At 51.5% G+C, this 17,477-nt stretch overlaps 1 protein-coding gene across 1 annotated transcript; it reads left to right on the plus strand.

Moving 5' to 3' along the window:
• Positions 1–8,183: 8,183 nt before the first annotated feature.
• LOC112900652 (circumsporozoite protein-like) lies at positions 8,184–8,833 on the plus strand. Its single transcript, XM_025969485.1, has 2 exons — positions 8,184–8,611; positions 8,800–8,833. Exons 1-2 carry the CDS (start codon positions 8,184–8,186, stop codon positions 8,831–8,833), a joined length of 462 nt encoding a protein of 153 aa, XP_025825270.1.
• The last annotated feature ends 8,644 nt before the right edge of the window (positions 8,834–17,477 follow it).

Raw genomic sequence — 17,477 nt, forward strand, 5'->3', positions numbered from 1 at the left:
TAATAATCTATAATGGAGAGAGTAACTTCTAAACACAGCAGCGCACTTCAGACCGCATTGCCGTAAATTAATGAATGTGTTTCGGCGTGATTCCTAATCGACCGTGAACCCATAATTAGGAACATGGTCTACCAAGAAATGTGCTCAATGGCAGACAACCGCAAGGCCAACTCATCATGCTCTAATCCGCTTCCACAAGTCCTTTGACTACACACACAGTACGGCCAACAAAGCCATCCACTGCATCAAGCTACGTGAAGAGCATGCCGGATCATCTGAGGATCTGATTTGAGTCAGACTCTTCAACCCGGTTGTTGCAACCTAATCCGATTCATTTCCTTGTAAATCAACCCTTGAGATAGGTTTCTGACCTAACTTGTAACTCACGACTATCAGACTAATAAGGTGATCGCGCGACGGTACCCATACAAGATGAACCTGATCCCTTCTAAAACCCTAGCATACAACTTGTCGAAGCTCTGAGCTTCGTCGGGGCTCAACAATACAACTCAGCAACTGATACAAGACACTCCGAGCGGCTCTGAAACTGTGTAATCCTTGTGTCTTGTGAGACCATCAAGTTTCTTGTTTCTACTATCTCCCTGACCTAAAATCTACCATCTGGGATACTCTAGTTGACTAGTTGGACCTGCCGGACCATAAATCTGGCACTCTCTCTATGTCGGTTTCGGAAATGGCCGACAGCTAAACCTACTCGAAGTGCGTATCATGCATCGTGATTGGAGGTGGCCTAGCATACAATGACTCAAGATCTGTACCGGTTCAGGCAAGGGTGCCCTACGTCTAGTCGGGGGTCGTTCGGATGTATAGCTTGAGCCTAGGTGCTCGTGAGAGTTGGGGAGTTATAAGCTTTCAAGTGGAGGATGAATCTCTAGGATTTCTGATCTCATTCGGTCCCCTTTTCTAGGCTGCCGACCCTCCCTTTTATAGTCCAGGGGGATCCTCCTTATAGGGGGACTAAATGTAGGTAAAGAGAGGTAGAGAGAGAGGGAGAGTCCCTAGCCCCGTCGGTCGGGGTCGTCAGCTCTGTCAGCCGGAGTCCTCGGGCGGCCACCGTTTAAGTCCTATCTCGCGGAGTGGCCGTTGCGTTCCGTCCCTATGCGTCATGTTCCCCTGGTCGGGGGGCGGGTATGCGCCGATGAGTACGATACGACGGTCACACCCCATCCCTGGCGCCACCCCCTGTCACTCCGTCGTGATGGAGGTGTGCTCGTCATGTCATGATGACGTTTGCCCCGTCCCTCGTGAGGATGGATATGTGGAATAGCATTCCTCTGCTGTGGCAGCAAGGGGGACTGTATCCCCCGTGGAAGGGTTGGTTGGCCCTGTACAACAAGTTGACTCTGGCGCCCACCCTTTTCCTCAGCACCTGCTCCAGAGGACCATCAGTACGTAAGGCCTGGCTGTCCCCCGACCTCATCAATCGGGGGTAGCGACATGTGTACGACGGAGTCCGGACGGCACCTTAGTCTAGGACCATGGTACGAACCCAGGCCCTGGTCGTCCCCTCGATCGGGGATGCGGGTTGAGGCTCCTGCTGATCGGCCGGCCGGTCAGGGCCGTGGGCCTGGGCGACCTGGAGGAAGTCACGGCCTAGGAGGGCCATCATCTGATCGATGCGTGGTCTTAGGCTATCCAAAGTGCTAGAGGGAACTGGGCCTGCTAGGGACCCGGGTCCCTGGACCCGTCAGAAGCCCCTGAGCGGGTTTGTGATTTGTTTAATCATGAAGGCGCTATTCTCACTGCGCTGTGCTTTTACTCACAGTGAGAGGCCGCGTCGCTCTACCTCAGTCGCAGAGAGACACGACACAGGAGATGCTCCCCCTTGTGACCGCGAGTCAATCGGGGTTGCCTTGGTTTTGACTGTGTAAAGAGTGCGCCGCAGTGGTACCAGCCGCCTGCTTTTGGTGCGGCATATTGAGGCCTACCCGATCCGTCACGTCAGCCTACCGCGGAAGAGTTCCTCCCTGTTTTCCCCTGAGGGTTTTCATCCTTTTGAGGCGGAGCTACGCGCCACGCGGCGAAGTTAGCTCGCAAGACAGGGAGGTGCCTAGGTGGCTATGAATGGAGGCCTCCGGGGCTCCGTTTTTAAACTCATCAAGAACCTGAGTCGTGGGTGAGCCTGGTCTTGTATAATGGAGCTGCTCTCAGCCCGTGTGCATCCGCCTAATGGGGTCGGTGGTTCCTTCAGCATCCAGTGCTAGAAGAATGCTTGCTAACAGCAGGGGATAGCACGCGGGCAACACCGTATGCCCGGGCCTCTCCCAAGCTTGGTCCTCTGAGTGCTTGGCTTGGATGATCGAGGGGAGCAGGTGCGTAGGCAAGCTACCGCTTCCGGCCGGTGATCGATGCCTCCTCCCCAGGTGCCTTGGGTGACTAGGGGGAGCACCGGCCTCGAGCGGTGGATGTGTCAGTGTTTCCACCGGTTGGGCCCTGATACGGGGAGGAACTCCTCGTTCCTGCCTGCTGCCGAGCATGCCCACGAGGACCGCCCGGGTCCCGAGCGGGTTCGGCTTCCTCGTGTTCCTTACCCCCAGTTCGCTTCATGAGGAGGCTTGTCCTTCCTAGGCGATTGGAGATGGGGAAGAGCTCCTCGCTTTCATTTGATATAGCGAGGGAGTTCGGTTGGCAGCAACGACAGATGGACTGCTCACCATCATTCCCTACCAAGTTGCCCTTGAGGAAGAGGGTGCAAGAAGAAGGCTTGCAAAGAAGGTGCTCCTCCCAGTCTTCCCGCACTTGTAGCAACCCTCCTCAAGGCCCCCAGTGTTACCACCCTTGTGGTGGTAACAGGTTTTTGTACTTTGTAACGGTTATGGGCCGACTGTACTTTGTAATGTTTATCTGCCAAGAATAAAACACGCTTGTTTTGGAGTGCTTTGTATCCGCTGCACCCGATCGTGAGTCCGGTCGGGGGCTAGAAGTTTACTGTCCTTTTCGAGTAGGAACAAGGTACTCCGACTCGCTGCGGTCTTTGTCATAAAGGAGGGCGGTTGGGTCAGGGGCATTGTATGCGTGCACGTGCAGAGGTGACCTCGTTTGCGGTCTCCGCAATTGGAGGGGCTGAGCCGGCGTCACTTGCCTCGATGGCTCGAGTGACGGGCTCGATGAGCAAGATAGGAGGAGGCGGCGGGCATCGCGTGAGCCCCGAAGCAAGCAAGGGCGGGTGCAGCTGGAGAACCCGCGCTGGACGATCCGACGCCTGCAAAGGCTGCTACCAGCCTCAGTCAGCAGAAACGAGACCTGACGAAGGGTTGCTTTGAAAAGGCATTACCACGGAGTACTCTCTAAACACGCTAGCTAACCCTCTGCGCGAATCTTTGATTTGCCTAGAGGCTTGGGGGCTACACCCACTGAATGCGCTCACGTGCACCCACATGAGTCAAGCGAAGGGAGATCTCTCATCGGTCACATCAACAAGGATGCAGGGGCGAGCACGCCAGCGGAACCCTCTGCGTGAATCTCTGATTCACCCAGAGGCTCGGGGGATACACCCAGTGGGTGCGCTTGCGCGCAGCCACATGAGCCTGGGAGGAAGAGAACACACCCGAACCACGTTAGCCCAGATGCAAGGCTGGGAATGCATTAGGCCCGGCGCAGGAGATGATGCCCGGGTAAAACGGATCCCTCGCACGGCTCTCAAAAGCCGCGCAGGGGCTCGAGGGCTACTGATGGGGATGGAATTCATGGATGTCCCAATGTACGGTCTTTAGGAAGCTAATCACGGATTAGCCTTCCCAAATTGTGTAGCTCGGCCTGACCAGGCAGCCTCGCGGCCACGGACGGCCCACTAGCTGAAGGAACATCAACAGCCCAGCATCAGGCCCAGACGCAGGGCGTGAGCCACCTTTCCCAACCTTGAGGGCACGGGCTCAGCCTCGCTTGACCCCAGGGGCGTGGGGTCGGCCTCATCCGATCCCTATGGGAAGGGTTCCGCCTCGCCTGACCCTGAGGGCATGAGCTCAGCCTTGCCTGACCTCGAGTGTACGAACGCAGCCGCGCCCATCTCAGGGACGTGGGACCCTCAGGGTCCCACGGGAGTGAAGGCTCACGTCGGAGGTCAAACCTCTGACATGAGAACAGGCGAGTGCACGCCTCGGCGTGACCCCCGGAGGTGACAAGCCATCATGGCGAGCCCTCGTCGCCTGCCGCGCCAGGGGTTAAGCCGCAAAACGCACCGGGGCGTCACGCCGCCTGTCTTGTTGAGGCACACGTCACGCCAGGGAGCGTTGCAGGGACACCCCCATCATCATTTACAAGGTCAATGAGCCCAGATAAAGGGAATAAGAGCAGCGGGAGCCCACCAGAGACTTGGGAGCCCATTCCCTCTCTCGACCGTTTGTAACCCCTATTGCAAACTAGTGCAAGAACACGAGCAGCTCGAACTGGACATAGGGATGTTCTGCCTGAACCAATATAAACCCTTGTATCTTCCTTGCACACCATCCGAGCCAGACGTGCAAGCACAAATTTACTAGTCGGCGGTCTGAAATACTTACAGCCGCCTAACGTGGCCTCAGTCTTATCCTAGCTCGGCGCGCCTGCCTCACAGTACGCCTAATGATGGAGGGTGACCGAGTACGGCCTGTTCAGTCACTCTAGTGGGGATGTCGTAGCTGGCGTGCCATCGGGTCCGCAGCGTCATGATGGCTTGGCTGACCGGGGATCCTCTCGCTGATCCTCTCACCCTCAAGTGGCACCCCTGCCCCGGCTGTCGGGCTAGGGGCGTGTGGGCACATCCCATCAAGGAGGGGTATTTAATGCCTCACCACGCCTTCCCTGTTGTCTAGAGGGGTCGGGTGCGATTGTTGGGTCGGCGCTGGCCTCCCGACCCTACGAGACTTGTCGTGGGTCGGGAATACACCTCGTGTCCTGAGATCCCTAGTTGGGCCTCCACGCCATCCCCTCCGCTGGTGGGCTCGCGACAGCCGCAACCTTGTTCTGGCTGGCCGGCCCGCCCGACAGTGGCCGACTGATTCATTCTTAGCTCTTAGTGCCTTTCTTTGGGGTACCAATGGTAATTAACCGCGTCAGTAGCCCCGAGCCATGTGGAGGCTGTGCTTTGCCCGGTTTTGTTCCCTTATCGAATGGTTTGTATTGTAGTAGAAAAGAAAATATATATATGTTAGATTTATTTTAATTAATGAAACATATTTAAAGGATATTCAAAAAACATCCAAGATCAGAATGAACTCATATTAATTTATATTTTGTAAAGACGAGTTATAACTTAATCCAATTTTATTTATTAAATTTCTATATAAATTAGGCCAATTAATTATTTAAGTACCAAATAAAAGATATGTGAGAACATCTAAGCGTAAAACTTCATAATTCGTGTTTGAACTAAACAAGATATATTAGAAGACATATTTATATTGGTATTAAGTAATTTAACAGTAATTAAGAAAATTGGCATTGAACTCTAATATGCTTTTAATTAATTCTAAATTTATTATCAAAATACGAACTATTGAACAACTACGCTACTCAATATAGCTTATACTAAAACAAAACTAACGGAACAAGAACGAGCTTAAACGGAGCTAGAAAACTGTGATTCTGCGAGCTAAACAAGGTTGATTTTGCGAGCTAAACAAGATTGCAGGGACCTAAACACGACAAACCACATATTTTTAGGCTAGGTTGCAAAAGCTCGGGAAGCACAGCCATGGTGGACGGAGCTCCGGCGGATGTCCTCACCAGCGTTCGGGCGCGCGGGAGACCATGGAGAAGTTGGGAAAAGAGAGAGGCAGAGGAGGGAAACTCATTTAAGGGCTCACCGGCGGTGGAGGACCATGGGAACGGCCAGAATATGGCCGGCGGCGGCTAGTGCAAGTGCTACTCGTGATAGCGGCGATTCCGCAGGGGAGGGGGCGACGAGGACCGGTGGTGGGCGTGCAGCTGCGTGTTGCGCAGCTCTTAGAGGCCGTGGCTCCGCCCATTGGGTCCTAGGCACCACGAATCGACGCGGCGAAGGCCGGTGGCGGCGGCACCTCATGGACGGTGGCGTACATCGGCGTCTGGCGATGGAGGGGCGATGAGGGCCAACCAAAGGGTTCGGCTCGACGCGGGGAAGCTCGAATCGATGTCAGTTTGGTTAGCAAGGCTTCGGACGCGACGAATCGGCGACGAGTATCAGCTGGCGGCTCGTCTAACTCTAGCGGCGCGCGGCACTGAGCGATGGGCGGGGACACGCATGCGCAGTTTAGGGGAGCGGGGCTACGCTCGCGGCAGAGGGGTGCCAAGCTAGGGCTAGGCATCGATGCGGTCGGCCGCGAGACTATCAGGGGCGTGGCGCGTGGGACCTGAGCCTCGGCGTGCGGGCCAGGGCGCCGGTTAGGGCTCGAACCCAACTCGGGTTCGGCTGGAGGAAAGGGACGGCGGGGGCCCGCCCGTCAGAGAGAGAAGGATTTTGCCCCAGGAAGGGAAAAGAAAAAAGGGAAATTGTGGAAAGAAAGAAAAAATGGAAAAAGAGAGAAGAAAGAAATTTAATTCCAAAAATTCTGAGAAAAATCTCAAACATGAAGTTGGACACGATAAACCTAAATAAAATATTTGGAGCTTGCGACAGGGTTTCTAAAATCTTCTGAAAAATTGAATTAGCTCCATGAAAAGAGAATAAGTTTCAAAAAAATTTAGAAAATTATTGAGAAACCTAAAGGATATATGAACAAATTCGAAGAGATATTCATATCCCAAAATTGAGAATTTTAGGTTGTGACAGTAGAGCTGGTCGAGGAGGAGGAGGAAGCGGAGCGTGAGGTCATTGCACGCCATTGCCACTGACATCGTCATTTTGTGTCTATGAGAGATTTCATTAAATCTTTCTCGGTTTGCATCTGCCCCGTGAGACTTCATTTTCATGGACAGCCGATTAAAATGTTTTTCCTTTTTCATTTTTCAGTGGTGTTTTGGCATCGATTTTCTTCTTCTGTATGGGTTTAATGGGCTGGTGGGCCTCAAGGAAAGGCCAGCCAGTCCAGGATGGCTTTAGGCTTGTGAGATGGGCCTGTGGGTTTTTTTTAATCGTAGTAGTATCTGGCTCAAATTCCATAGCTTTGAATAGAAAATCATTTTTAGCTCGTGGTTCTTAGAATTATTAAGTACTCTTTGCAAGTTTTATATGAGGTAGGCCCCACCTCTTTTACAATCATAAGATATACTTCATCCGTCCTAAGTTGTCGTTTCAGTTTTTCTACATATATAGATTTTGCTATGCATAACAAAAACTATACACCTAGAAAAGCTAAAAGGACTAATAATTTAGGATGGAGGGAGTACCTGTTATATAACTTTGATCTTGGTGGCTTGTGGTCTCAAAGGCCGAAAATATTTCTTCTTTTTAAAAAAGATATTACTTTGATCTACCATTAGTCTCATCTCTAGCTAATTATATCATTTACAAAGTTCAGTGCTATGCATACAGAATTTAGAGAAGATCAATTGAGACTAAAGGTAGCACTCCCCCAACCCCCCACCCTCCCCCTTCCCGCGCGCACACACACATTTCTATAATAGTAAGTTTTGGAACTGGAGAGACTATACATTCGACCCCATAGCGCAACTGCAATTCTCTATGGCTTGGTTTCATTCATATCCCAAGTATTGAGTTCCATGCATTAATGGCAGCTCCATCGACATCTTAGACTGATAAATAATAAGGACATTGTACCCAACACGCAGATACCACCCTCATATAGCCTCATATCAGGATCCTTTTATAGCCATGACATGTACTGGAGTTAGGCTAACACTTCGCTTTAGGGCATGTACAGCGCTATTAAATTTGCCATCTCTAAGAGCCATCATTAATGGAAATAATCCTACGTGGACAGTCATTACGGAGGGCAAAGAGCGTAGTCATCCTTTCGTGAGGTGACGGTTTCGTCTCGTGCTCCAAGAATCTACCAACAGGCGAAACAACTGCTGTATAGCGAGTCGACGGCGACGACGGATCGGCTGTGCGGGAGAGTTTTGGCGGGCAGCAGGGATGGATGTTCTTCGGATTCGCGCCATTTTTCCTGCTCCCCATATAGTTTCGCGCCTCTTTGTTTCACAACGTGATTCCATTTTCCCCTAATCCAGATGGAGTCCGAAGCGGCGGAGGTCGATGGAGGTTCACCGTCAGCCACCTTCGTCTTCGATGAAGCGCAGACGCGATGGCTCCTTGCGGCGGCAGCAAGCAGGGAGCTCCGCGCGGAGTCCTTGGCCACGGAGAGCCGGGATCCGAGCACCAGTTTCGTGGCGGCGACGGGGGAGGGGCCGCTGCGGCCAGGCTTCGCGGCAGCGGCAGGAACCGGGCTCCTGCGCCCAGGCTCCGCCGCAGCTGCACGGACGGGGCTGCCGCGCCCAGGATCCGCGGCGCCGGCGAGGACGGGGCTCCCACGCCCAGGCTCTGTGGCTCCGGCGAGGACGGGGCTGCCCCGCCCAGGGCCCGCGGCGGCGGCGGGAACGGGACACCCAGGGCCCGCGGTGGCGGGGAAGGGGCAGCAGCGCCTAGGCTTCACGGCGGCGGCGGCGGGGACTTTCCAAGCGCGCCCAGGCCCAACGGCCACTTTGGGCCGGCCGCGCACAGACACCTTCCATGGTAATCCTGGTTCATCCTTCGATGGTAGCCCTAGTTCATCTCCTCCGGTTACTCCTCAATCGGATCCTACAAATTGGTAATTACTCCATTCATCGATCTGTTTACCTTGTGTGATATATGTTTGGATGCTCCATTCATCGATCTGTTGATTCAACATGTTAACTGCTATTCCATCATTGTGTTTTTAGGGATAACAATCCACACCTCCCGGTGGATTTATGAACCTAGTGACAAAATTTCCATTTTGTTGGTATGAGTATAGATGATTCCACTGCAGAGGCAAACCACATTCAAATTGATGTGGACAGCAAGGACGGAGTTGTCCGAACTGAGAAAAGGATTCTTTAGACGCAAGAAGAAGATGTTCGACTGGTTAGTTGTAGTTTATTCTATTTTTGTTGTTATGAGTTGCTGCCATTTAGCTTTAACATAGATATTTTTTTGTAGATGAGTGTTTGGTTAGAGAATTCGATGGATTCAATTCGTGGAGCTGATAAGAGAAACGAATTGTATTGGGGTGATGTTGTTAAGAAGTACAACATGACAATACCAAAAAATAGAATGAGAACTCAGAAGCAAGCTAAAGACCGTTGGCATAAGATTATCAAATGGACTGACTTATTTCACGCTGCTTGGTCCAAGGCTTGCAGAATATATACAAGTGTCTATTCAGATCAAATGTGGATTGATAAGGCACATAAGTTCTACCTAGAGGACAACAAGCATCTCAAGTTGGGTCCTTTCGTGCTAATGGATGTATGGTACACAGTTAGAGGTGTGGCAAAGTGGATTACATACAACAGTGGCCTGAAGAGAACACGCGAAAGCAAGAGCTGTGTAGATGATGGAAACGACACTCAACCTGTTGATGAAGATCCTCATGAACTCCCACGACCTATGGGTCAGAAGAAAGCAAAAAGGATAGCATTGGAAGCTAAAAAGGATGGACAGTCAAAGGAAAGGGCAATTGATGTTGATCTTGAAAAATATAGCCAAATCCAAAGTGAAGCTAATGCAAGTCATCTAAAAGTTTTAGAGGTTCAACAGAAGCTTTCAACAGAGAAACTTGAGGCATCAAAAATAAATCATCGAGCAGCAGTTGAGAACAAAGAAGCAAAGTTGTTGGAGGCATACACCACTGTGCTATCAAGAGACACCAGTGGGTACTCAGCAGAAGAGAAAGAAGAGCATGTGGCTATACTTAGATGTATGAGAATGCGACTTTTCCCTGAAGGTATCTAGTTCCTTTTATATGCTCGCATGGTTGGTGTGAACTGCTGTCATTTTATTATAAACGTGTTGTTGTGAACGTGTTGGTGTGGAAAAAACTGCTTCATGTGAACGCGTTGGTGCGCTGTGTGTATAAAATGCCCTGATGCAACCTGATGCAACGTCATACAATCCAGCCAGCCACAATGTCACACGAACCAGACTCAGATCAAGAAAACAATGATTTGAGTGATGCCGATTTTGATCCTCTGGACATCTATAGTCTGGAGGATTTTATTGCAGAGGAAGAAATCTTGGATGAAATTGGAAGGCAGGTTGGAGAAAAGTTGAAGGCTCAAATCAACGAAGAATACTTGCGACCTCCTAAACCTGAAGAATTAGAAAAAATACTTCAACAAAATGAGGCTCGTGGTTTTTCTGGTATGATTGGAAGTATTGACTGTATGCACTGGCGTTGGAAAAATTGCCCTAAAGCTTGGGCTAGCTTTTTCACACGTGGTGACAAAAGGTTGTCCTACTATAATTCTTGAAGCAGTGGCATTACGCAATCTTCGTATATGGCATATGCTTTTTTTGGAACTACCGGATCTCAAAACGACATCAATATTTTGAATAAGTCACCACTTTTTATTAACCGGCTAAAAGGGGAAGCTCCACGAGTACATTACTCTATCAATGGGAATCCATATGACACACCATATTATCTTGCTGACAGAATATATCCTGAGTGGGCAGTATTTGTGAAGACAATACATCGTTCTCAAACGGAAGAAGACAAGTTATATGCAAAATATCAATAAATGGCAAGGAAGGATGTTGAGTGTGCTTTTGGCGTTTTGCAATCCCGTTTTGATATTATTCACAGAGATGCTCGTTTGTGGAAGCGGGGGGATGTTGTGAACATAATGCAAGCTTGTGTTATCCTTCACAACATGATTGTAGAAGATGAAAAAGAAGAAGTTAGAATTTCATTGGATTTAAATGAAAATCCAGGAGCAACAATTGTACCGCCGGAAGTGCAGACTAGTGACAATCCCGATCCTTGCTTCGTTGAGGTGCTACAAAGAAATTCTGCTATTCAAACTCGCTCGACTCACACTCAACTGAAGAGAGATTTGGTTGCAAATATATGGCAAAAATTTGGAAACCATCAAAATAGTTCTACATAGAACTATCATTCTATGTACTAATTTTAGCAATTATGTCATGTCTTTTGAATTACAAATGGTAATACATATTATATATATATATTATATTTCTTTGCTTCCATAAAAATAATGTGTTTATTTTAGTTTCTAATCAAGAAACATAGTGGTTACAAAGATGACATATACATAGGATCTCTTGTAACTTTAAAAGGCCTCATACATATTAAATATCACACAGACAGTGCAAATAGACAGCCCACTGTATGAACTGTCTATTAGATTGTCTATATACGTCTTTCTAAGCACTTACAGACAGCAGCTGTCTGTGCACTGTACATGCTCTTATTCAAATTGTACCACTCAAGACCTCTTAGATTTGATACCGCACTACAGTTACTAATATGGAAATGTGGGTGTGGTATATACGATCTGGCTTGTTTGGTTGATATCCTGAAGTTGCCAAAAAGATTTCTACAATACCATTTTGCCAAAATTTTCTAAGGTTAGACTATTAAATCGGTGCCTTCCTAACTAAAGATGGCAACTGGTACAAAATATCCGCGTGCCCGCGGATAGCAAACACGACGGGCGCGGATACGGGTTTGCATTTATGCCCGCGGGTGCGGGCGCGGGTACAACCTTAAACCCGACGGATATTTGCTAACGGGTTTGAAAAAATAATATCCGCAAACCCGCCAAACCCGATTTAGCGGCTGACATGTGGGTCCTAAACCGACTTCATTTAAGGTTTATGTTAATATGTGATGTATCATGTATTCATGCATGAGACTGGTTCATTTATATGCTCAGATTTATTTATTTCCTTAAATAAATAGTGTTTATTTGCTGTTGAAATGTAATGTGTGCTTGATTTTCTAAAGTTTGCGGGTACATGGGTGTGCCCGCGGGTATGCGGATATCCGCGGATAGCGGTTACGGGCGTCATTTCGTGCCCGTGGCGGGTTGCGGATGCGGGTGCGGGCACGGATTTTAGTACGCGGGTACGGGTTTACAAAGTTAGTATCCGCGCGGATTTTATCCGTTGCCATCTATATTCCTAACACGTGCCCTCCACTTCATCCACCTTGTAAGGAATGGATCCATTAGGCCATTAATTGTGATTTGATGGTTGAGTGACAACATAGGTATCAGAACTAACATGTGTATCAAGAATGAATATTTGTAGGGTCTTATAGGTTATATTTATGGTGAATATTGTAGATCATCTCACAAGCTTTTCATAGATTCCAAAATCATAAAAATCAGAGCCTCGAGTGAAAAGTTATGATCAAAACATGAAATGCAGAAAAGGGGTTACCAGATGATCTGACAGTAGTGGCAGAGTTTGAGCGTTTATCCGGTACTCAAAATATGATCAAATGAAATAGATTTTTGGAGAATATTGTAGAGCATAAAATAAGCTTTCCACATAGTAAAAGATCATCAACATTGGAGTATGGAGTAGAGAGTTATGTCCAAAATATGAAGCGCCAGAAGCTGTAAGGGTGACCGGATGATTCGGTACTAGGGTGGTTAATCCGGTGCTCACTGAAATGCTAAAAAATGTTTATCCAGTCAGTATAAAAATAAATGCAGCGGATCATCCGGTGCTACCATTGGAGTTTATATCAGATGAATGTCCAAAGGGCATGTTTGCGTGACTGCCCTACCGTACTCATCGGCGCATGCCTGCCCCCCGACCAGGGGAACATGACGCCCAGGGACGGAACGCGACAGCCACTCCGCGAGACCGAACTTGGACGGTGGCCGCCCAAGGACTCCGGCTAACCGAGCTAACGATCCCGACCAACGGGGCTAGGGACTCTCCCTCTCCCTCTCTCTCTCTCTCTCTCTCTCTCTCTGTGTGTGTGTCTCTGTCTACCTCTCTTTTCCTACACTTAGTCCCCCTGTTAAGGAGGACCCCCCCCCCCACTATAAAAGGGAGGGTCGGCCGCTTAGAAAAGGGGACCGAATGAGATCAGAAATCTTAGAGATTCATCCTCCACTCGAAAGCTTGTAACTCTCTGACTCTTACGAGCACCTGGGCTCAAGCTATACATCTGACCGACCCCCGACTGGACATAGGGCACGCTTGCCTGAACCAGTATAAATCTTGAGTCATTGTGTGCTAGGCCACCTCTGATCATGACGTATGATACGCACTTCAAGTAGGTTTAGCTGCCGGCCATTTCCGGAACCAACAATTTCGCGCCATCCATGGGGAGGACATCGTGCGTCCACTGTCCCGGTGATTGGATGGCCTTCATCTCTAACGCCTCCAGCCTCAGGAGCCTGTGCGATACGATTCGCTTCGGCTCGTTGGAGTTCCCCATGGCCCCGCGCGTTGGGCTGTGGGCACCTCATATCTTTGCTCCCTTCCAAGCTTGGACTTTGTTGTCGATCGTCTCAGCACGCTCCGCCTCCTCGAGGAGGCCACCCCTGTGATGTCACTCAAGGGAGACACTCCCTCGAACGGGCCGCTAGCCAACCTCGACACTGAGGCACTGGCACGGCGCATCGAGTTCATGCTCAGTGTCAACCCCTCAGCAAGTGACGTGGACTTGGTCCTGTTCTCGCTCCATAACTTCTTCCTCCAGCTCTCCGGAGGGACCACGCTATCCCCACCTCGCTCACCGCGCGGTTGATCCCCATTTGGCCTCAAAAACACCGCAAGCATTTACACCACGTAGCTCCGGAGAACCATACCATTACCTCCACTCGCGATCGAGTTCGTGGGCATGATGGGGTACGGTCCTGCCTCATTTTTGACCTCTTCTCCGATGACAACCTCCTAAGTGAAGTGTCAAGCATCGGCGACCTGTCGCCCCTTGGTTGTCCTGCCCTGTGGGAATACGCCATGGCGGACGTGCAGGGGCGACAGCCGGTCTCAATGGAGATTGAGGATACGCACACCCCGCCAGACCCGTGTGCGCTGGCCCTGGCTAATGCCCAGGCGCATGGTGAGGACTTACGCCAAATGGCGGCGGCAGCAGCCGCCGCCCGTGTCGGTGAACCCCCGGCACAAAGGCTCGTAACATTGCGGGCGGCGCGCATGCACGCGCCCGTCAAGTCAAGCAGGCCATCGTCATGGACGCCAATGGCCCCCTGTAGTTTGCACGGTCCAGGAAGAACATCGCTGCCGCAGTGTCGCTTCTGCGCAACCTGCCCAAGCTTGCGGACCCACAACAGTAGGAGCTCCACCGCAACATCCGGACGTTGATGGAGCATGCCACCGTGCAATAGGCGGAAAGCTCCGAGTCACGCCACAGGCACGTGGCCTCCTGCCCAGTCGGGGTGCATGCTCGCAATAGCCAGACCCCTCAGTCCACTAACATCCAGGGCATCCACCCCAGTCGGGTCGCGGCACCGCGGCTGCGCCACGCCCTGACCCAGCGCTCGCCTCGCAGCACCCCGCCGATGCGTGGCTGGCTCGGGCCCAACTACGACGCGCGCAGTTTCATCCACTCACGACAACAGGCCCGCCGCAGCGCTAATGTCAACTGGGCTGCCGTGGACACGGTTGATGCCCACCGGCCAGTGGGGAGCACGAGGAGGCGCCCCTAGGCATGGCGAAAGCAACCATGCGATGAGGTCGGTGATCGGAGCCCTAGTATGATGGCTCGAGCCCGCGGGCCTTCGAGGTGGTGAACTTTGAGGGATCGTACCATGCCATCCTCGGGCGTCCGTGCTATGCCAAGTTCATGGTAGTGCCCAATTACACTTACCTCAAGCTGAAGATGCCGGGACCAAACGACATCATCACGGTCGGTGGATCCTTCGAGCAGGCATACACCTGCGGACGGGAGCACTTCGAGCTTGCCACCACCGTCACCAACTCTGCCGAGCTCAAAAGGCTCCACGAGATAGTGGTGGTAGGTGTTCGTGACCGCAACGAGCCGAAATCGTCCACCACCTTCCGCCTGACCGAGGACACCAAAGCGATAGAGATTGACCCCAACGACCCGACCAAGACCGTGTGGATCGGGACCCAGCTCCTGGCCAAGTAGGAAAGCTCGCTCGTCGACTTCCTATGCGCCAATCGTGATGCCTTCGCATGGAAGCCCTCTAACATGCCAGGTATCCCGACGGAAGTCACCGAGCACGAGTTCCGCATCAGGCCGGGTTCCAAGCCCGTGCACCAACGCCTGCACCGTTTCGACGACGAGAGGCGCATGGCCATAGGTGAGGATATCGCCAAGCTCCTAGCAGCTAGTTTCATCAAGGAAGTATATCACTCCGACTGGTTTGCCAATCCCGTCCTTGTAAAAAAGAAGAATGGGAAATGGAGGAAGTGTGTTGACTATACTGGTGCTTTTCCTTTGCCGCGCATAGACCAAATAGTCAACTCCACATCAGGATGCGAGATCCTCTCTTTTCTGGATGCCTACTCGGCCTATTCCCAGATTGCGATGAAAGAGTCCGACCAGCTTGCAACCTCTTTCATCACCATGTTTGGCACGTACTTCTACGTCACTATGCCGTTCAGTTTGAAAAACGCTGCTGCCACCTACCAGCATTGCATGCAGAAGTGTTTCGCCGATAAAATTGATCCGCCCCGGCAGCCCGACCAGCTTGAGCCGCTGAAACCCACGGTTGCCATCTACGTAGACCATATAGTGGTGAAAGCGCCACACGCGGGAGACCTGATCGCCACACTAGATGCCACATTTGCTAACCTCCGAAGGTTTAGCATCAAATTGAATCTCGAAAAATGCACTTTCGGGGCTCAGAAGGGGAAGGTACTCGGATACATAGTGTCCGAGCGAGGCATCGAAGCCAACCCCGAAAAATCACGGCCATCGCCAGGATGGGCCCCATACACAACATGAAAGGCGTACAATGGCTCACCGGCTGTTTGGCCACCCTCAGTCTGTTCGTATCCCGACTGGTCGAGCAGGGGATTCCCCTCTACAAGCTCCTCAAAAGGTCGGACATGTTTGTCTGGATGGAGGAGGCTCAGCAAGCCTTGGATAGCCGTAAAGCGTTCCTAACCATGGCCCCAGTCCTCGTTGCTCCCGAGTGACGTGAACCTCTCCTGCTCTACCTCGTGGCAACTACCCACATGGGAAGGTTCAACGACCGGTGTACTTTGTCAGCGAGGTACTCACCAAGACCAAGGCCCGCTACACATAGCTGCAGAAGCTCTTATACGCCGTGCTTATGGCAACTAAGAAGTTTGCAGCACTATTTCACCAACCATGAGGTCACCGTCACCACATCATTTCTGCTCGGAGAGGTCGTCCACAGCCTCGACGCTACAGGATAGATCTCCAAGTGGGCGCTTGAGCTCATGGGCAACGACATCAAGTATAGCCCCCGCACAGCCATCAAGTTGCAGACCCTAGCCGACTTCATGGCCAAGTGGACGGAGGTCCAAACCCTGACTCAGGACATCACCAAAGAATACTGGACCCTGTACTTCGACGGGTCGGTCATGGGACCCGTGCAGGGGCCAACATAGTGATGATCTCACTCGAGGGAAATAGGCTCCGCCACGTGATCCACCTCCACTTCCCAGAATCGAACAACGTCGCCGAATACGAGGGCCTCATCAATGGCCTCCGCATCGCTGTTGAGCTTGGAGCAATCGGCTCTACGCCAACGGCGACTCCAAGCTGGTGGTGGACTAAGTTATGAACGAGTCTAATTGTGAGAGCTCCCTCATGAATGCATACTGCCAAGAGGTGCGCAGGCTAGAGGAAAAATTTCGAGGAATCGAGTTGCATCACGTCCCGCGGAAGGACAACAACGACACCGATGCGCTCGCCAAGATGGCGGCCCAGCGGGATCCCGCTCCCAACGGGGACTTCGTCAATGACCTCCACGCACCCTCACTATGCTTCAAGCCAGATCCACCACAGGGGCCACCCGACCCATTACCCGGGGGCCCCGCTCTGGTGCCTCCCGACCAGGCGTCCCTCGACCAAGGGCTCAGGGGCCCCGACTGCCTCGCGATGGAGGACACAACCTCAGCGGCCACCATGCCGACAACTGACTCTGACTGGAGGCCCCCCTGCAAGCCTACCTCCTTGATGAGATCCTCCCAGCCGATCGAACTGAGGCGTGAAGGATTGCCCGACGTGCCAAGACGTAAGTCGCCGTCGACGGTGAGCTTTACAAGCGAAGCCCATCGGCGGTGGGAATGCTGATACAATGCATCCCGATCCATCAGGGCAAGGAACTCTTCCTGGAGATCCATGCTAGCATCTGTGGACACCAGTGGCCTCGCGGTCGCTAGTCGGCAAGGCCTTCCTCCAAGATTTCTACTGGCTGACAGCACTGCGCGATGCGGAGGAGGTCGTCCGAACGTGCAAGGGGTGTCAGTTCTACGCTCGGCAGATCCACTTGCCAGCGCAGGCGCTTCAAACCATCCCCCTCAACCTGGCCGTTCACGGTCTGGGGTCTCGATATGGTTAGGCCTCTCAAGAAGGCCTTTGGTGGTTTCACTCACCTGCTCATCACAGTGGACAAGTTCACCAAGTGGATTG

This window comes from Panicum hallii, chromosome 7, assembly GCF_002211085.1.
Source record: "Panicum hallii strain FIL2 chromosome 7, PHallii_v3.1, whole genome shotgun sequence".
Lineage (NCBI taxonomy): Eukaryota > Viridiplantae > Streptophyta > Magnoliopsida > Poales > Poaceae > Panicum > Panicum hallii.

Bases quoted from the DNA above. Each gene is read 5' to 3' on its own strand.
- LOC112900652 (XM_025969485.1), top strand. From the start codon at position 8,184: ATGGCTCCTTGCGGCGGCAGCAAGCAGGGAGCTCCGCGCGGAGTCCTT. The intron at 8,612-8,799 runs GTAATCCTGGTT...TTGTGTTTTTAG, and splicing joins GCGCACAGACACCTTCCATG to GGATAACAATCCACACCTCC.